Source organism: Phodopus roborovskii, unplaced genomic scaffold (assembly GCF_943737965.1).
Source record: "Phodopus roborovskii unplaced genomic scaffold, PHOROB, whole genome shotgun sequence".
NCBI classification, from domain to species: domain Eukaryota; kingdom Metazoa; phylum Chordata; class Mammalia; order Rodentia; family Cricetidae; genus Phodopus; species Phodopus roborovskii.
The window spans coordinates 34,512,073-34,533,634 of record NW_026126418.1 but is presented as its reverse complement, the minus strand read 5'-3'; the positions used below and the strand labels follow the sequence as shown (position 1 = coordinate 34,533,634).

Here is a 21,562-nt window from a genome sequence, read left to right as displayed (position 1 = left end):
TATTCCCTAAGCTAGTGAATCTAGTTTCCAAATGAGAGTCAGCATTTGCTTGCTATGTATGAGGCACTGAGTGCTATATATTTATTAACTGATCTAGGATCCTGGGGCCAAATCAAGAAAGACAGGGCTGTTTCCACCTTCATGTTTCTCGCTGGTGAGGTAAATAAGTCACAGGAAGTAACCACCCTTTGTCCTTGGACAGTCATTAGAATTTGAACTGAGATATTCAGTTTCAAAGTCTTCATCACCACCACATCTTTCCCTCTCTCCCTCCCTCCCTCCCTCCCTCCCTCCCTCCCTCCCTCTCTCTCTCTCTCTCTCTCTCTCTCTCTCTCTCTCTCTCTCTCTCTCGTGTGTGTGTGTGTGTGTGTGTGTGTGTGTGCTTGGGCGCGTGTGCGAGCGCTAGGATCTGGATTCTGTTTCTCATGCTTTCACAGCAAGCATTTGCTCACTGAGTCACCCCAGTCCCCAAAGTCCTCATCCTTAACACTACAGAAATTGTTTAATTATGAGCACTGGTGCACCCAATAAAATATGTATCTTGATTAATATTTTCATCCGGGAGTATCCTTGGTGTCAACCTAAAACGAACACTAGAGAAACCAACTGTCTAAATGAAGCGTTTGTCGGGAAAGTCAAGGCACTATGACTTTGCGAATGTGGCAATCATCCAAAGAGGTTTCAGTCAGGAGGGACTTAAACTATTTTCATATTATCATTATTGTGTGTAGAGGTGCAAATGTCTTGGCACACATGTGGCAATCAGGGGACAAGTTTGTGGGGGTCAGTTCTCTCCTTCTGCCTTTTTGTGGGTTCTGGGGGATTGAATAAAAGCCGGTGCATGGCGGGGAAGGCAGCTCAGAGGGCTTGCCTAGCACACACAAGCTCTGAGTTCCGTCCCTCGCACCACACATACTGGTTACTGGGACTTGTCCCAAGAAGTGATGTCAGCTCTCTAGCAGAGGCAACTAGTGTGTGGCCAGCATCCTAGGCTAGCAGTTATCTGCTATTGCACTGCTAGATTCATACAGCAAGTGGCAGTTTGGGAAGGTCTCCTTGTGGTGTCTGCTGAGACATCAAGATGACTGAGCGTGTCTTCTTCATGGAACTTGGCTCCATCTGAGCAGCCTGATGAAAGAGGCTTTGCTTTGGCATTGATAATATTCACTCTGGTATGTTGAAGAAAACATAACAGTTCAACACATCACTAAATACCAGTAAGGAAGCTCAAGGGAAAAAAATCTGAAAAATTAAAGTACTTTAGGAAAATGAATTTTTCTGATCTGAGCTCTGCCATTCATGTTTTAAAAACATCAGTTGCTCAGTTTAGATATGGCTTTAGTTTGGATTTTTAAAAAAGTTAAGAATCTTAGTATTTTAGAGTCAGTCTGGGAGTGTTCCCAAGTTACCATGGATGTGAGAAATGATGCTGAAGATGAGTGTGAGTGTGCTTGGGTGTAGACTACCTCATGTAAGTGTGGAGAGAGGCAATCTTCTCTTATTGCTTAACTTTTGCGGCAGGTTGCTCACCCAGCCTGCCTCAGGCCCCCTAGGGATCTGCCTGTCTCCAGCCCCCAGCACTGTGATTACAGGCACTTTCCGCTACACCCAACTTTTTTGTGAGTGCTGGGGATCGAACCTCAGACCCTCATACTAGAGCAGCAAACACTCCATCCACTAACCCCTCTCAGCCGAGAACTTACTGAATATTTTTGATCAGGAAACTGGGAGAAAATAAAAAGTAAAATGAGGGAAAAGACACAAAGTGGAAGTGTGTGGACAGTATGTGCCGCAGGAGGGCCTTCAAAATGGTGTCGCCATGTGAGGGACAGGAAGAGGACACCACGAGGGGCTGCCTCTCGGCACGCACTCAATGTGCTGGCACTTGGTCACAGACTTTGGTTGTACATTTCTGCTCTTTATAAATTAAACAACAATGAGTCACAAGCCGTGGCACTTGCCTTTAATCCCAGCACTTTGGAGGCAGAGACAGGTGCATCCCTGAGTTCGAGGCCAGCCTGGTCTACAGAGTGAGTTCCAGGACAGCCAGGATAATACAGAAAAACCCTGTCTTGAAAAACCAAAATATATAAATAGATAGGATATATGGATAGATAGATAGATAGATAGATAGGGTATATTGAAAGATTGGGTAGATAGATAGATAGGGTAGATAGAGAGATAGATAGGTAGATAGATAGACAGATGATAGATAGGGTAGATAGATAAAATCAACAACCACAACAAACCACATGCTCATATATGAGAAGAGACTGACAGGGAGGCCCCTGCCTCCACGGCCTCTTCCATTTCACAGAAAGCCCTCCTAGGTCTAAATGGGAAAATTCCTCCTTGCCTTTATGACCCATGGCTTTTGTTTTTGGGTAATGGGGCTGGAGTCTCACCAAAGTCTTGGTAAGGTGAAGCGATGTTGGTGGCTTGTCTGTTTTGGCCCATGTCACTTAAATTTCATTTGAAATCTTGGGAGGGTTGTAGTGGGGTGTGTAGCTCAGTGGTAGAGCACTTGCCAAGCAGGCACAAGGCCTTGACACCACCCCCTTGTGGACACACACACACACACACACACACACACACACACACACACACCATCTGTCAGTACATCACCATGAGAAATGAAGGCATTGAGAGTCTGGGAGTCCCTTCTGGGTCCATCTCTGAGACTCCATTGCCTTTGCTGTTGCCTGATTCCCAAGCACCGATTCTCTCCCTTGGGAAACACAGTGGAAATCTCTGTCCTTTACCCTCTCAGAAGTAGCTCTGCCTCCTAAGGCCTGACATAGTCATGAAGAGCTTGGGTGGGTTAAGGGCCATGGCAAGGTTGATGGCTGGGTCCAGACAGAATTTCCCCTGGGTTCCAGGGAAAGGTTCTTCCTCAGCTAGAGCTGGGGGGAGAAGTTGAATCATGTGTCAGTGTGGAGGTGTGGGGCGGCCCTGCAGGCGGTGGTGAGATGTCACCAATCTTCTTGGTGGGTCTAAGTATAGGACACCATCTGCGAACGTCAGGTCCAGATGTGCTGAGCTCATGAGCATAAGGGAGGATATCTCTGATCTCTCCACCCCAGTAAGAAGAAAGTGCCAAAGCCTCCAGTTAGCATTTGGAATCATCCAGGCTACCCCGCTTCACCCTGGAGGAGGTGGGAAAGGTCAAGACACCTGTCCCCTCTCACTCCTGTGTCCTCAGGAGCAAGGCATGTGCTGAGGGAAATCAGAGTCAAACAACTCTCCTGAGCCCAGGTGGCTCCTTGTCCTGGGAACCCATGCCCCATGGGTGGAAGGACAATGCACCAAAGCTAAACTCTGCACTTGCTCCCTTGCTGGGTGGTCACAGAGCTGTCAGAAGAAAGCCACGGGAGGATGCGGTTGAGTTAGGAGTGATTCCGGCTGAGCCTTGCATTGAAGCAACACAAAAGCAGGCAGAGGTAGGGCAACTTCTGTGCATCATGCTCTCCTCTGTCCCTGGGGGTTTCCATACTCTCCTCCCCCACCCCGAGCTTTAGAAAGTCAAGGAGAGTCACTCTGATTGGAACGGTGACATTTCCAAGGGGGTTGTGATGCCTAAGGTGCTAGCAGCCTGGGCGAGGCGCAAAGCAGAGGCTGCTGCACCTGTACCGGACAGGTGCTTTTCCTCCTGACTTCCGAGTGCAGCCTGGAGGAGAAAGGCATGCTTTTCCTCACCATCTTCCCCCACAGGCTCATGCTTCAACTCCACCTGCCCACTGTGTGACCTTGGGCATGTTTCTTAACTGTTCTGAATCTGTTTCTTCTCCCAGGTAATGGTACTGAACTGGAGAACCCTCTGCAGTTTGCTCTCTGTAGAAGGGGCTGTAACTGACAGAGGAATGAGAGAGCTACTTTCCCTTCTACTCATAGAAAATGTACTGTCATTCGTGGTGGCCCAGTGTTCTCCATGTTACAAGAGTCCCCAGAGGTACCTGACTCGGGTGATACTGGGAACTGTTTTGCACCCACATTGGCTTTGAACCAACTGTGGGAAGTCAGCTAAGTGCCTACAGGAGACCCCAGTTTTCTCTCCTGGTGAGTCCCGGTGTCCTCCTGTGTCTCTCTGCACAGAGGAAGCTGCTGGATGAGGGAGTTCAGGGGATGCGCTAGGTCTCCAGGCTGATTGGGTCCCTAAGGTCCCCAGGACACAGGTTCACCTTCCACAGAGGAGCATGCAGGCACCAGCCAACCTTGATTCTGGGGAGGGGATTTATCAGACATGGGAGAAATGGTTCATCCTCCTAAAGACTCCAAGACTGTAAGTGCACATGTCAGTTGTGTGCTAGCCTCAAACCTAGAATGAGAACCACTCCACTCTCTACCAGCTGTGATGGGAAGTTGATGTTATATAAGCCTGCGCTGTGTATTTTAAATTTGAACTTGAGTTGATTTCTCTAAAGGCTTGGCTGAATATTACAAGCTGGGAGGAAAAATAAAAAAGACTTGTTGAATAACATTTACATTAGAGACTGTTCTGAAGTTCAAAAATAGTCTAAGTTATTTCTAACTTGGTGCATGGAGTAGATTCAGTACCATTGGTGAGCTTGGTGAAAGAAAAACCAAAATAGTTATTCTTGTTCATCTGGTTCACAAAATAAAACCCAACCAACCAAACCAAAAATATTCCTAAATATCTAGCACATCTGCACATCCGTCCTCTGAGTTATATTTCACTCTAGTGAGGAGGGAATTCATTCATTTACTTACTAGCAAGGCATATAACCGTGCAAGACATTTGTATCTCAAAGCAATATTTATGGATGGAATATTTACCTCTGCAAATTTCTGATTGCATAGGTGGTGCTTGATTTTTAAAAGGATCTCTGATCAATAGCCTTTGTCAATTGTGCTGCATGGATTGTGTAAGCAAATGAAGAGTCCTGTTCACCTTCCTGCCTCTCAGCCCATCTTATTTGAAAGTCTGTTACCCACACTTTGGGGCTCAAGGTCAGCCAGGGAGAAATAGCATTTGGTCTATTTGCCTTGCCTCTTATTTAGCTGAATTTAGCTCTTGAGATAACAGCATTTTGCCTGTGTACTTGGATGAAATTTAATCTCGACCTCTGGTTATAATTTTGGAGTTCTTGATTGATTCTAGCAAGGTGAGAAATCAGAATACAGAAAGCAAACATAATTAAATCTCTAATGACATTCAGAAATATTAGTGGAGAAATAAAATCTGAAGAAGACCTTTTGTATTTTAACATTTAGAAGTTTCTAGGAGAGTAAAACGGGATAGTACTGTCTACTGGAAGGGACTATTGGAGAGAATTAGGATAGCAGCTCTTGATATTTTTTGATTAGGGTTTAAGCTAAATGTCTTACTGGAACAGTCTAGGTTCCTGAACTCTGGAGCTCCTGTGTAGACTGTTCCTTGCCTTTGGTTATCCAGTGTGTCAAGGTATTTTCTGCAGAGAGAAGGACCTTGTGATAAAAGAGCTGTTCTCTTGGGCTCTGAAAAGAAGGTCCCAGGTTGTTCTAGAAGAGCACTTGCCCACCTCTTGGGAGCCTCATCAGTGAGCCCCACTGTGGATCTAGACTGGAATGTAGCTGCAGCCATGGGGCATTGCACACCCGAGGAGGGAGAGAACTCTTTCAGTCCTGTACCCACAGTGGAAATGGTACAGCCGGGGATTTGTGCAGCCTTCAATTAATCTCTTGGGAATCTAGTTTCATAATTAAGACACCACCTTTAACCCGGTGGTTCCTTGATGAAGAATCCCGAAGGCATTCTGGAAACAGAGACAGACACTTTAATCTTTGTGCTCCCAGGACAGAGGTCAAATGAAGAACTTGCTGGTTTCATTATAAAAATAATTCACAATCCCTATAGTCATTTTACAAAATGTTAGAGATAAGAGATGTCAAAGGAGTAAATAAGTAAGTTAACCAGCAGCAATGGCCCATTTACCTGCTGCTCAGCTTTTAGTGCCAAAGAAAAGGCGGAACAATCCGTATTTTCCTCGATAGTACTTCAGTGGAGAACCTTGAGAAACGGGCTTCCCAGCCCATGGGGAAAGAAGAAGGGAAGAGAGAGAGAGAGAGAGAGAGAGAGAGAGAGAGAGAGAGAGAGAGAGAGAGAGGGAGAGAGAGAGAGTAAATGTGTTGTCAATTCACTCACTGAGGGTTGTTAAAACCAGCAGAAGATGCTGGCACTGCATATACCTCTCTTAGCCAGAGGCCACAGTCTCCATATCCAAGAGTGTTCCTGCACCCCAAAGCTGGTAACAGAGGAGATCATCAGCTGTCTTTAATAGAACTCATCTGGTCATTCTAAGAGGGAAAAGGAGACAATGAGGCTAAGTGACTGTGGCATCAAGTCAAGGAAGCCCCACCTCCGTGCCCTGGAAGTTCCCGAGGCAGAGGAGGATACTCACCCACCATGGGGTGGGTAGAGGTGATTAGGAGGCCTTAAGGAGTCTGGAATCTGACCCTGATTCCAATGAAGAAGACTAAAAATAGCTGTCTCCATGGTCTAGAGTGCTAGCCTGTGCTCCGTGACTTAAACCATTGTGAAGACCTCTTGCTTGTGCCCTGTCTCCCCTTGAAAGAAAAGTTTTGGAGGCCAAAGTGGTTACAACTGCCATTTGGAAAGCTCAAGGCCACCTCTGTGTAGGATAGCTATTGGTACTGGGCACTAAGGCTGCCATGCATAGATACTGCTGGTAATCGTGTTTCCCCTCTTCCTAAAACGAGCAACAGTGCAATCTAAGTGCTATCAGCAGAGCCCTAAGTTTACATTTCCAGGGAGGAACCTGGACACGCTCCATTAACCAGCATCCAAACAATTGCTCTGTGGTTCAAGTTCATCTTCCTTAACGGAGGTGTTAGCACAGCTACTGGTCTCTTTTCAAAGACCTTAATTCCTTCTACAAAATATCAGTGATAAAATCCCTTCAAGGTTGTAGCCATCAAGTAAGTGCCTGACCCAGAATAACCTATTCTGCACTCTAGCTAATTAGCATGGGGGTGTTGAGCCCTCCTTTTCAAATACTATCCCAAGGTCACTTACTTAGAAATTATGAAGTCAAAGAATATTAGAGCTGGAAGGGATGGTAGAAATGACTCTTCTCCCAATCCTATCATTTTATAAATCAAGAGAGGTCCTGGACTATGAGCTCAAGACCAGCCTGGGCTTCATAGTGAGGCTTGCACAAACAGAGAGAGAGAGAGAGAGAGAGAGAGAGAGAGAGAGAGAGAGAGAGAGAGAGAGAGGATGGAAGGAAGGAAGGGAAGAAGAAAGGAAGAAAAGAAGAAAGGAAGGAAAAAAGGAAGGAAGAGGGAGGGACTGGAGAGATGTCTCAGAGGTTAAGAGCACTGGCTGTTTTTACAGAGGACCTGGGTTTAGTTGCCAGCACCACATTGGGCCACTCACAATGCCTGGGACTCCTGTTTCAAGGCATCTAATGCTCTCTTCTGTTCTCCATGGCCACTGTACTCACAAGCCCCCACACAGACATATGTGTGTGTAAAAAATAATAGCAACAATAAACCAAGGGCTGGGGACATAGCTCAGAAGTAGAACACAGCTTGCCTGTGTCCTTGGCTCCATCTACATACCGAAGAAGAAAAACTAAGGAAGATCTTGAAAACATAGTGAATATTCACATCCGATTAGGAGTAAACGCAGACTCACTTTGAACTAGCAAAAGGATTTTTCAATGTTGTATATGAAGCTGTCATTCTTCTGGTCCCCTAGAGTCAAATGTGTCACTGCTCCTTGGTGTGTCCCTCCTCATCTCCTCCTTAAATGAAGCTCTAAGTCCTTCGGTTGCCCTTGAACTCTTTCGCGCGTGTCTGTTCTTCCCTTCCTCCACTTCCCTCACATAGACACCATGTCTCTACTAGAGACAGAAAAAACACACACTCATCACCGTGGGGCAGCGAGGTGATATTGGAGGTGTGCGAGATAATGGGGTTTGTGGGATTCTGGACCTTTGTCAACTTCATCTCAACTTGTCTTTCTCCACACTTTCAGCATGACTCAGAAGTTGGTCAACTTGGTTCAAGACAGTGCTTTGCCTGCCACAGCTGCTGTCTCTGCTTAGCTGAGCTTCCTAACAAAGATTCCATTCGGGAAGCCCTTCTCCTGAAGGTCCCTTCTACTGAGGCTAGGAATCAAAGACCAGACAGTCACAGCATGATTAACTCAGCTTTACTCTGAGAACAAGAGAATGCTAAGAACCGCAGCACATTTTCTCCTTCTCATAGAGATGCTCCTGCATTAAATTTATAGGACATGCATTCACAAGACGCACTGACCTTCAGGTGGGAGGCATCCTTAGAGCAGATTTTAAAAATCCATCACAGCTCTGCTCACAATTTACTCTTGTTGAGTAAACAGTTACAAAAGGAGATAACAGCACCCACCTCAGGGTTGTTTGTGAAGACTAAACTGCACCGTTTGACTTTCCCTCTTCAGGCCTTGCATGATGTCTGGCTCAGGGCTGCAAAATAATGGTTTGTGAGTTATTTTATCAGTGCAATTTTCTCTAAACTTCCTTGAAGAGCTTCTTTGGTTAGAACGAGCTGAATTCTGGAGAAGAATTTGGCTGGGAAGTGTTTTTCTCTTTGTGCAGACAGTGTCTGTCTGCAATGTCGAGTTGAGACCCGTGTTGGATGTGTAAGCCAATGTCCGGGAAGAATCAGCACTTGCACTGTTTTTGAAGTTGCCTTTTGTGTTCCAGTTGAGAGGGCTGGAAGTGGAATGTCTTCCTGGAAGCTGTAGACTCCTGGTGCAAGCCAATCCCCATCGTCTTCCTCAGCAGTCTCTCTCTAGTATCCTGCGATGTTAGAGCCCACACCCCTTACAGACAAGTTAGTGTACACTGTCTAAGGACATTGATGGTGGCCATGGCTTGCCATCTAACTAACTATTAGATGGCAACTGGCCATCTAATATATATTTCAACTGGCCCCAGACCTGCTTAGGGGAGGATAGAGCTTATTTTTTTTCTCTCTCACAAGACCCATCACCGTGTCCTGGATAAACTGGCAGACTGTCTGCTGGTGGATAGGGCTACAGTTATGGTTGTCCGACACTTTCAAAGTATCATTCCAGAGAGGGGCAGAGGAGCCTTCTCTGGGGCTGCTTGTAAATGCTGCAGGCTCTCACTTGATTGGGATGAGGAGAGTGGGGTGTTTAGGGAGGTCAAAATAGCATCTGGCTCCAGATTCAGAGAAATCTGAACTTTAGTTTGAAAATAATGTGTTGATCACATGACAGGAGGGTTTGTAAGAAGACATTCTGTTCAGATGGAAGGGTGCCAGTCAGCCCTGGTGGAGGTCCATGGAAGAATGTTCTCCAGTTCAGAGACCAGGAGAGAGAGAGGCAGAATTCAGCAGAGACAGCAAGCGCTGAGGTTGAGGATGGGACCCTCGGAACATTTTCCCAGAGATTTGCTGTGGAAGAGAGCAGATGTTAGTTATAAAGATCCAGGGGCTCAAAGCAATATACATTTTTTTAAATATACAGGTTGTATATTTTACCTTTTTGTTTGTTTATTTTTATTTTATGTACATTAGTGTTCTGCCTGCGTGTGTATCTTTTTGTGAGATCTCCTGGAACTGGAGTTACAGACAGTTGTGAGCTGCCATGTGGGTGCTGGGAATCGAATCTGGGCCCCTGGAAGAACAGCCAGAACTCTTAACTGCTGAGCTGTCCCCAGCCCTGAAACATATTTTTTTAATTGTTCTGGTTTCTTTATGCTAAATAGCCAAGACAGGGCAATCTATAGAGAACAAAATTTAATTCCATCCCAGTTCTAAGGTCTGAGAATATGAAGATGAAGCTATTGGGGTCCTGTGAGGGCCTCTGAGTCTCCTTGTATGGTGGAAGGTGAGAGAACCTTCCATTGTCATATGTTTGTGTTGTCATAGATCCATTCAAGAGGGTCAAAGCGTCATGACTGAACACCTCTGCAAAGCTCCATTTCCTAACACTCTAACACTGCTGCACTGGGGATTACATTCCTAACACATGAAGGGGACAGGGGTGGGGGGCGGGGCGGAGAGCACACACAGACCATAGCCTTTGATTATCTAGGTCAGTCAGAAGTCCAGTAGCGGGTCTTGGAGTCTTAGTGTTTAAAATAAATATCTCCTTTTGGATACTTCCCTGACACCTGAGATTTGAAACCTTAAGCTCTGAGGCCTGAACTTGGTTCTGCACTCTGCCCATCTCAGTAAATCCCAGTTCTTCAGTACAGGCTCAGCTCAAACACTGCAATTATCCACGAATCTTTTCCTATAAGCTCACCCACAATTCCAGTTAGTTCAACCTTCAGAATTCCATTCAAAATCTGGTTATCACCACCTACCTCATGGCTGGATCCTGTGCTAGCACTGTAACTGGCTCTGTGTCCTTTACTTGATGCCTGCAGCCAGGGGATCTCCAAGAGCGTAGGTTTGAGACCCTGGTTCAAAAAGAAAAGAAAAAGAAAAATGTTAGCAAACATCAGATGATGAATCAGTTATGCACAAACAAGGTCTAGAATACAAACACTTTACTGCTACCATTCAGTGTTTATACAGTCAATGGAACATTAAAGGGCTGAGTCTAAAGGATTTTTTTTGTTGTTGTTTTGTTTGTTTGTTTTTTGTTTTTAAGGTCTCTGGGCTGACAGTGGGCTGATGTGCTGTGTTTTGCTTTTGTCTGATAGGTCATTGCTTGTGAGCAGCAGTATGATTCATCCTATGACGCTCGTTGTGACGTCTGGTCTTTGGGCATCACAGCCATTGAGCTGGGCGATGGAGACCCTCCCCTGTTTGAAATGCATCCTGTGAAAATGCTCTTTAAGATCCCAAGGTAGGACACCAGATGGCGCTCTTGACTCATCAGTGCTTCCTGAAACCGGTCTCGGAGGGAAGCTAGTTAGTTGGTGGTATTCAATTTCTCTCCAAATCTGAGAAAGCCTGACTGTTCAAAAAGAAGAGAAAGAACAACAGGGTTAGAGGGACACAGGGGAGGATGTTTCTGCAGGATCATACCCCTGAGAAATGACACAAGCATGGAACGGTCGTCAATTGCCAATTTCCCCAGAGATGTGCATTTTGTGCTTTGCACAAGAGGAACAAAATGTGGTTTAGGACTGCATAGTTGGTTGGAGTACTGATGTTTTCTTTTTAAGTATACTTTCTCTAGTATTTGAAATTCCCCCCCCATACATATTACTGTATACACTCAGACTAGCAGTGACTCCTGTCTGAAAGGTGTCATATTAACCATATACTGCATTCTTCACCCCTAACGTCCTGCTCAGTGGGACAGTCCTCTCAGAGGAGTCTCTGGTGATGGCTTAGATGCAAGTGTATTTTCTACTCTATGTCATTCAGGGTCTGTACACGAAGTGTGCTTCTTGACCTGTGTTAGGAAGCTCAGACGAAGGGAAGCCCAGCCCAGACCAGGTGTAGATTGGTAGATAATCTGTATTTTCCAAACGTCTCTTTCAAAGGAAGACTCTGGGCTGCTGAGTTGAGGTCACAATACACGTGTTGACCTTTCCTTATCCACACAAAAGCACAGCTATCTGCAGCTTTTACAAATTTCTGGAGATTGCAATTTGCATTTGTGATTAGGTCTATTTATATGCAGATGGAGCTCTCCAGCATTCATCACCATAATATTATCTCTTTATACCTAGTCCAGATGTGAACAAACCAACAAACAATACTCCAAAAACAGTCCCTCACTCAAGTCAGGCTGGTCTTCTTGCCTTTCCCCAAACACAGAAACAAGTGATTGTGACCAGTGGAGCAGATGAGGCTTCTGGCTTTTTAATTAGTAGTCTGGTGAGCATTCAAAGGGAGGGAAGGATGCAGGAGCCAATAGCAGCACAGGGAGCAGTAACTTGTCAGGAGATGAGAAACAGGGTCTGGAAGGGTTTCTCTGAGCCTCTCAGTATGTTACAAGGGCCTGCTCACTGTAGCAACATAGTTTCCCAATAAGAGATCGTCTACCTAGGTATATTTATTCTTTTCTTTTTAAAAAAGTATGCATTCATGTACATATCAAATGTTCAAAAATCTCCTAAGCTGATAAAGTCATTCAGCCTAAGAAGGTGTGTGTGTGTGTGTGTGTGTGTGTGTGTGTGTGAGAGAGAGAGAGAGAGAGAGAGAGAGAGAGAGAGAGAGTATGTGTGCGAGTGTACATGCATTTGATTCAATAGACCCTTCATCTCTGGTAAGCATTTAGCTAACTCTGTGTCCACAGCCTCTGCCCTCTGATCATCTCTATTCTAGCACTCTGTCTGCATCTTGCATTTGGGAGAAGAAGCCTTCGGGTCTAGAGTGAAAGACTGAATGCCCTCTCCCTACCTTGATGCAGAATGGCTCAGAGGACAGGGGCAGCTGCAAGTAGCTCGTCTTTACCCAGTGTAGGCTGAGGCAGTTTCTCTCCCTGAAACTTCCTGCCTCTTTTTCCTGTTCAGACAATGGATCAGATATCATCAGACTCTGTGCAATTATCTGGACTCAACATTTGCCATCATCACAACTCCAGGGCTCTGGCTTGGCATTCTTGGGCAGGAAGAGGAGAAAATGCTGCTCCCTTGCTTAAACTGTGTAGCTGCTTTCTTCTTAAACCCGGAGAGAACTCTGTGGGTTTATATTCACCAAGTTATTTCTTTAAGAATTATCCTATCAGGAGTGCACAGCTCTCTTTGAAGGGTTATGGATTGACTAGAGCTTTGTGACCATGCATACTGGTTCTGAGTGCTGAGTGTATCATTTCCTCAGAAGGGCTCTTAGATGAGGAAGGAGGAAATGAAGCATTTACATTTTTAAAGTCCTTAAGTTACATTTATTTACCTATTGGGAGGGTGTGTATATGTGAAGAGGCCAAAGGACAACTTCCATCCTTCAGATCCCAGGGACTGAACTCAGGTTGTCAGGCGTGGCAGCGAGCATCCATTGAGTTGCTGCACCAGCTCTCATTTATGTATTTTAAAAATCCAGCTGAATTGTTGAATTTCTTCATGGGAGTAGGTCCTCCCTGCCCTCCCCTCCCTTCCCCTTCCCTGCAAATAACTTTAGTTACAAAAACCCTTGATTCTACTTGGCTTCAGTCTCCATCCCCCCATTTGAATGTATTTTAAGTGTACTGGAATTTTCTTCAATTAAACAAGTATATATTTGATGATACCCTGAGGTCTAGAAAACATGTGGCTTCCTTTCTTGGACTTCCCTGCTGGCCTCTTCCTTGCAGTCACTTTATTCCTGGGGATAAACTGAGTAAATGACCCAGTGGGGGTAGCAAAGCCGAGCTTGACTGAGTTATGGGAGAAGCGACTTTCACAAGTTACAAAGGACTTATGAGTTAATGACCTTCCAGTTACCCGGGAAGTGAGAGCTTCAGATGTCAGTCCAGGCAGTAATTACACAGGTCTGGGCAGTCAGAACCAGGCAGCGGACCTGCCCAGATGCGTTTGACCTGCTCCCTGTTGCTCCCCTCTGCCTTCCCCTCTCTCTTGACCTTCACATAACACGATAACAAACAGCAATCGTGACCTGTCTTTGAAATACTGTGACTCACAGTTCTTCCTACGTTGCAAACACACAGAAATTATCTGCTGATTGGCACAGCATCCACTATTTGCTGAACCTGTCAGCATGTGTCATCTTGTCTAACGCCTTTGCTCAAAAAAAAAAAAAAAAAAAAAAAAAGTCACCCCCTGACGGCTGGTACTGTCTGCTGCTATTTTTTTCCTGGAGTTAGCAGAGAGGAAGAGCATGAAGCCATTTCTGAGCATCTGTAGATTCCCTTCTTACGTGTCTTTTCCTTGAAGATGCTATGAAGTTTCCAAAGGCTTGGATCATATATATATATATCATATATATCTATTATATATAATACAATATATATTTATATAATAATATATAATATAATGTAGATTTCACTTTAGAGGGAATCTGTTTCACAGTTATAATTTCAGAATCAGTAGGGTTAAGAGAAATGTACAATTATGTTGGTTTCTTGGTAACCATGTTTCTTTCTTTAGCTCAGAGCCTTTAGTTAATGACCCCCTTTGTTCAGAAAGGCAATGGAAACCTGTGTGGGTCACCATGTGGGTTGAGTGATCAAGCATTGAGAACCACATTGTGCATTTATTTACTCGGAGCCCGATGAAGAACAGCTTTGCTCCACTTTATTCTCTGTAGAAAGAAGGAAATGGGAAAGAAAAGTAGCCCCTCAAGATTCCCAGTAGAAACTGGCCCAATCATTCCAATCTCCAGAGCTGGTGATTGTCTTCCGCAAAGAGAACTCTGCCTGCAGCCCAGTCCCAGAAGGGGAGGAGTCGTGGCAATCTCTGCTTCATGTTTCCATCACTAAAGCTAGGAGTTCCAGAATCACCTGTCCCCAACTGACTGAGTTTCCCAGGGATGGCACACCAGATTACCAGAAATTCGATGGGTTTGAACAATTGACACTTACTCTTTAGTCCTTCAGGCCACAGTCAAAGAAGCACAATCCACCGAGCCGTACTTACTCCTGAGCCTCCTGAGGAGCTGCTTCTGGTGGCTTTTGGGGGAATTGGCTCTCCTGTCTTGTCCTTCATAGCCCTCTGCACTGTGTCTTCCTCTTCAACTCTTCCAGAGACATGGGATCCCAATCCAGTATGAATACATCTACCGGGCAATAGCCATGCCGCCACTGTCATAGCTACAAAGACCCTGATTCCAAATGAGGTCATAGTCTCAAGTCATAATTGAACCCGATACATTAACCAGCTTTCTTGTCACGGAATTCCCTGTGAAACTAATTTGGAGGTAAAAAACCCATACACTTAGCTAATGGGTGAGAAGAAGCGAATAGGAGAAACAAATGATAGGAACTTGCTGCTGAGACCTTGCAAGTGCTAATAACTCTGGCAGGTCTGGCATTCTGTTTCACCAACATGCATGCGAGCCCCACAGTGACCCTGGGAGGTGGATGATGGCACCAGTCTGTCTCTGTGGCTGGTGACTGAAAGCCCACAGAGGTCTTGCAGCTGGTTCCTTGTCTGCACATAAGGAGGAAAAATGCTATGACTATGAGGAGTCTGGCTCTAAAGCTCACTTATTTTGCTAGTGTACTGAAATGTTAAACCCTCCCCGAATTTAGGCCCAGCAGTAATGGCTCCAGAGTGCAAAGACAGATAGGCACTGGTCCAGACCGTAAGAAGCTTAAGTGTAGCTTCCTGCCCCCACTCCAGACTTTAGGCTGATGTTAGTGACCTAGAAGCCAGAGACTGTGTTAGCACCGGTGATTGTCTCAGTCAAGGAATTGAGAGACAAGTGCCATTGCAGGCACACGGGCCATCTCTAAGGACTCATCAATTTCTGACCCCCAGACCAGAAATCCATCCCCTCGTCAAGCTTCCCTTCAAGCAACTGCCTTTTATTTCCTAATTTAGAACGCTTAAGCGCTTGACCTGAAGGTCTGTAAAATGTTACATAAGAGTAGAGAGATGCTTCAGAATAGAATCCTTTGCATCCAGAAGTTTCTGTTCATGGCACACTAATAGCAAACTGGTATCTGCCTGGCCAGGGCTATTTCTGGAGTAGCCAATATCTTCCCTCTTGATCCCCCCCCCCAGTTTTCCCTATTATTTCTTCAGTCAGAAAACTTGCACTGGGTGCTAGGGAAATCAAAGCCTGTTTCTGGCATCCTGAGCTGGAATGCATTTTCTCACGAAAGCAGTATTTTTAAACATCTATTTAGGAAGAAGTGATATTATAACTGGCGCTCTCTACTTTGGGTATGTTATTAGACTTTTTTGGCTAAATAAAGTTTTACAGCCTGGGCTGAGGACTAGTCTCCACTAGAATATTATGCTACCGGGGGAAAAGTATTCTCTAAGTTCTAAGTTACCATTACAGAAACACCTTAGAGTCCAGCCCTCTGGGAACTTAGGATGTCCACATCCTCTGCCGTATGAAACCTTTCTTCTTGCAAACACAGTTGGATGAGGCGCAAAAATGAACAAGACTGGGTTTGCCTTTGAGGAGTGCCTGTTTCTTCTGTCCTCAGTCCTTTCACTGGTAAAAGTGAAGCATGCAGAGCCTGGGTGGAAGGGAAAAAAAAAAGAGGAAGGAAAACCTGACCCTGAGAACCCAGGGTCTGGATCCTCTTGGACTGCCTGAACACAGTGGGTGATGAGGTTCAGGTGGGCAAGTCACCCTTGGAATCAGTTGTGAGACTATCTGCAAGTTTCCCTCAGGGATTTGGGGCTTGTAATTGACTCTTGTCCCAAAAGAGAGTTCTGGGGCTGGTTTTCCATTTTGCTTGGGAATGTGTTTTAAAGGGTACCAAGTCCTTTAGAGTCTGAGTTTCTAAACACACAAGTCAGATCATTCTGATATGGGACACACTGGTCCTCTCTTGTTACACAGTTGTGAGAGGATGCAGAGGCAGTGGTCCTCAGCCACTGAACAGCTGTGAGAGGATGCAGAGGCGGTGGAGATCCCTGAGTCACCAGTAATTGCCTTACTATTACAGAATCATCACAGGACATTTCTCCTTCAGGCTGCAAAATACAAGGGAAAGAAATTAAAACTAAACTGTTATCCTTGAAATGTAATGGGGGGGGGCATTGGGTGTTCAATGGCACAGTAAGGATGGGTTTGTCCTGGGGGAATTTTGGTTTCTCTTCATCAGCCCAAGTCACTTCATTATTGGTCCTTTAGGCAATGAACCTTCACAATCCAAACTTTACTCATAAAGCAAGAAGTACCAGGAGAATTGCCGTCATTCAGCATTTATAAACTACTTAATGGCAGTTTTGATATACCTCAATAGAAAACAATTATTTTTTGTGAGTCTTCATTTTGGGTAATATTTCACATCCTATTTTTAGTTAGCATCCTCCAGGATGCCTTGGGTGCATGCCCCTCCTCCGCCCCTGGAATATCCCCTGTACCCAGGACTTAACACCCCATTTCCTTGGGAACCCAGTGGCTGGATGCCCCTGGCAGGCATGCCCCGGAAGACTTCCAATCTCACAAACAGTTTTCAAATTCTATTCTAATTTGAATTGAGCAGCTGGGGTCATTAGTTCCTGTGGAGGTACAGCTTGCTGCCCCTCTGAGTCCTGGCAGGCAGGGAGAATTCAGTTTTGCAACATTTCTTTTGGGGATCAGGTGGCAAAGCCTGAGCATGTCTTCGGGGACTACCAGTCCCCATCCAGGCTGAGCAAGGCATTTACTGTAGGAAAAAGGAGAAGCCAGAGCTGCAGAGCATTGGTGTACAGTGTTATCTGTGCTTTCCCCCTCATTAACCCTGCCTCAATTATGTTGGCACCATGCACTTAGGCTAAATCTGACTTAGCTCCTAAATGATGGAGAGATGGGCAAAGAGGATGAGCAAGGAAACAGAGCTCAGAATAGTACTAAAGGGAACAAGAACTCTGGCTTCTTCACAACTATAGAAAAAGCGGTGACTCAGGGGAAGGATAGTTGCAAATGCCTTCATGGATTGGCGTAGTGGCAGGATGGGCAAGACAGAGATGAAGGGCGAGGAACTGGTCACCTGGAGGATATTCATGGCAGAAGATGTCCATCTACAGGGAGTGTCAGATGAAGCCTACTACAAGTCAGTTTTCTAGTGCTATGTAATATACACTCCCTAATTAGTGGCTTGATATAACAACAATATGTTTCCATGTTTCCCAGCAATCTATGGTTCTTTCAGGGGTTCTACAGATCATGGCTAGACTTCCTTAGATATCTGTGATCTGCTGGAGGTTGGGCTGGCACTGGCAGGTCTAGGATGCCCATGGATAGAATGACTTAGCTGTATTCTATGTGGTTTCTTATCCTCTAGAAGTCTAGCCAGGGCTGTTTTCATATTGGTGACAGGATTCTGAGCAATGATTCTGGAAAGGATAGAAAAATGGTACAGTTTCATAATTAATTTATTGCTGTGTTCCACAGTCAGTCTGTCCCAGCTCGGCGAGCAGTTCCACTATCTTCCAGTTGTGTGAATTTGACCAAGTCTCTTCATGTCTCATGTCCCAGCTTCCTCCCCTGTCAAATGAGGATAGAAATAGCACCAGTCTCACGGAGTCGTGAGGAGTGAATGGATGTGAAAGGCTCAGAATGATACATGGCAAATGTTCATTCAGTTGTGCGGGGTGTCACTAAAGATCTCAAGGGAATATGCATTCACCTGGAAAGAAATTTTCTCTCCCTGGTAGCTGAGGAACTGAAGGCTCCCATTCATGGAGTGCCACCTATGAGATCAATCATTGGAAAGTTCAGTTAATTGATTGATGATTACATTAGGAATTAAGAGAGAATGAAGACAGATCCTTAATAAATTTTTACTTCTTACATAGCACTTCCGTATCAAGGACTTTGTCATTAATATCCATCATCACTATTGCTTTGGAGTTAACAGATACACTGTTGGAGACATGCCAGCCCCTGTCCCTATGCTCACACCCGGGTACTGTGGCAGGGGCTACCCATCAGGAAACATGTATGCACTAGAACCTAACTCCTGCTATGTCTACCCTTAATGCAGATGCCGTCATCTTTAGAAAGGGCTTGCTTTTCAAGTGTATGGTGGCCTTATGCTTAATTGATGAGTTGTATGTTCTGCCTTGGCAACCTTTCCTGCTCCTTGGAAGGTACAACTTTCCCCAGGAAATTTTTGTGTGTCCTTAGGTAAGGGGACAGTATCAGAAGCCCTAGATCCAAGGTTAACCACTCAACATTGAGTCATTTTGTACCCATTTTTTCTCCCAAAGGGAATTATTTTTCTCCACCTTGGTCTGGAAGGTCACAGACATTGTCAGGAGGAAGCAGAAACCCAAGCTGGGTAGGAGGGCTGTGAGGGTTCAGGTTTCTTGGCTGGGAGGAAAGCTAGGTAGGCACAGGAACACACAGATGAAGCCCCTGTCCGACAGTCAGGGATCTTAACAGGAAGAGCACAAGAGAACAGGACGGGGCTAGAAGGGTGACAAGGGAAATGTGCCCAGGTCTTCTAAATAAGGAAGCAGGCAGAAGCTTCCAACTACCATCTGGCAAGTGGACTTCACACTCTGCTAATGACTAGCATCTCCCCTCTCCCACCCCTATGAATAGTTTGTGAAAAACTGGTGCTCACTAAGACTAACATAGGTTAGCACGAGCAAGCCTCACAAAACTCAGGCCCCCATCTGTATGACTGTAAGACTAGCATGAATGAGAAGTATTTTTGGTATAATGTATCTGCACTTTGGCCCCAGGAAAATTGTACTGTGATATCTTTGTGGCCAAATGGGAGAAACACAGGCTAAAAGGAGGTGTTGGTAGTGGCTTCTCACTCCTGGAAAGAGTATATTGAGAAATATTGGTGATATCAATGCCGGCATACTGATAGAGCATGCCCCAGAGGCCTGGGAAGGCCTTTGTTGGAGGTCTTGCCTGCCAAACCATTTGCAAATGTCTCATCAGTTGGAGGACATTGGCGGCCTGTCTGACACACTTAAATGAAGGGTCGTTGGTATGTTGTTTGACAGGTGGAAATTCTAAAGATCTTAGTTGTCCATTCTCATGTTGGCTGTTGCAGAGAACGAGAGTGATGTTTCATGATGGGTCGTCACAGTCACACTGCCACATGGGAGACTAACTCCAAAAGACCTCAAACAGATTTCCACCTGGGGCTGCCTCTGTTCCTACTTTGCCACCGTTCTATTGCCACCACTCCAAGCGGCAAACCCAGGCACCATTCATGAGCAAGAATGTTTTGCACCGAAACAGAAGGGCCTGCAGAAACAATTTTCTCCGGTGCCCTTGATATAGCCTGCAAGTGCTCAGTAGCCGCCAACTGCAGGATAGGGCCTCGCACTGCAATGGCAAGTCACCCAGAACAGGGTCCTTGTCGTTTGAGCTGCCACTGCCCAGCCATCACCCCCAGAGAATTAAGTTTAATTGTTCTGGGGTTAAGTGCAGCATCATATAAAGACATAATTGATTTTGCAAATATATTCGCAAAATAATCATATATTATTTTATGTTTTTGTTTTCCCCAGGCAATTAAAAAGTATAAACCCTTACCTAAAACTACTCTTAGACCACTTTAAAGCTAGGGTCAGCCCTGTAAATACTTGTGCCTGTCTTTTCCATGCCTGCCCTATAACTGCGAATTGCGAAGCGAGAGGTGGAGAATGTTCTGTTGGCACGGTAGAAAAAGAGTTCTAGTGAATGTCAGTGGTGATGGCTATGGACCCAACTGTGGTGCATACCCTCAAACCAGATACATTGAAATTCTAACATCTTATACTTTAGAATGTGAACTGATTTGGAAATAAGCTCTTGATAGAAGTAATTAAGCTGAGATGAGGTGATTAGGCAGGGCTCCCATTCAATGTGACTCGACTCGTGTCCTTATGCAAAGGGGTTGGATATGGTCATAACACATACAGAAGAAAGAAGGTCACTCTGGAAGCCAAGGAACATGGGGCCACCAGAAGCTGGAAGAAGCATGGGAAGACATTTTTATTGAAGGCTTCAGGAGACGAATGGCTTTGCCAGTACTTGGACCTCTGACTCCTCCAGATCAGTGAGACCCATTTCTGTTGTTCTAAGCTATTATACTTTTACTACTTAGTCATGGCAGCTGGAGAGAGCCAAGCCCATAATCCTGAGAGTCTATAACCCGGAAAAGACTCAGAACCTCTGCTGTGGAAGCTGAGGAGGCAGTTAGATGTCTGAGGGAGGAGTTGATTATTCTCATGCATTTTGCCTCCCAGTACCAACCCCAAGGCTAGGAAAAGAGGATGCTTAGGAGCTAGCTGTTTCCCTCCAGCACTCAGCTTGGAGCTGAGCCTGCCTTGGTGGCCCATGTGATCTGGAAGAATGCTCCACTGCTGGCCACTAAATACATCTCTCAGCAGAGAAATAGTTTATTGGCTTCATAATCCCATGTTCTCTAACTGGAAAGGAATTTTTTAAAAAAAATCAATGTACTAGCAAAAAATTGCAAGTAAGGAAAATAAAATATGACCCCAGGGGAATAGAGTTTGCCAAATGAGTTTGGCAAAATGCTAGCATTTCCTAATTAAAACTCTATAGTTCTCCAAGAGTATGCGTGTGAATGGTGACCTACTTACAAAATGGACTATAAATTGGTGCCAGGACTAACTTATTCAATCATTCCATAAGCATTTGTTGAGCATTTACTATGGTCGTGACAGTACTGTGTCAGGCACATGGTGCACAATACAAAGCCCTTGCTCTCCTGGAGCTTAAATTCTAGAGGAAGACAGAACTGATCAGCAAAAACACAAGTATACTGTGATGTGTTAAGTGTTGATAAATGCCTGTTGTGATTCAGATATGAACGTTCTCCCAAAGGCTCATGTGTTGAAGGCTGGATTCCACTGATGGAGGTACTATGAAGAGAAGGGATTGCATCAGATAGAAGGGCTCTGACTTCACCAATGGGCTTGAAGTTGGGGCCTGGTTGGGGAAGTAGGCGATGGGGGCATGCCTTTGAAGGAGAGCGTGTCTTCCTCACTCTGCCACCTGCTTCTGCTGTGAGGGTCTGCCTCACATCATGCCTGCAAGCAATGGCACT

At 45.2% G+C, this 21,562-nt stretch overlaps 1 protein-coding gene across 1 annotated transcript in view; it reads left to right on the top strand.

Annotated features, from left to right (window-relative positions):
- Positions 1-21,562, top strand: part of LOC127221877 (myosin-IIIb) — a 196,267-nt gene that overhangs the window by 12,189 nt on the left and 162,516 nt on the right. The window contains exon 5 of the mRNA XM_051183842.1: positions 10,683-10,828. Within this exon, the coding sequence (XP_051039799.1) occupies positions 10,683-10,828 (146 nt within the window). The remainder of the gene's footprint in view (positions 1-10,682; positions 10,829-21,562) is intronic.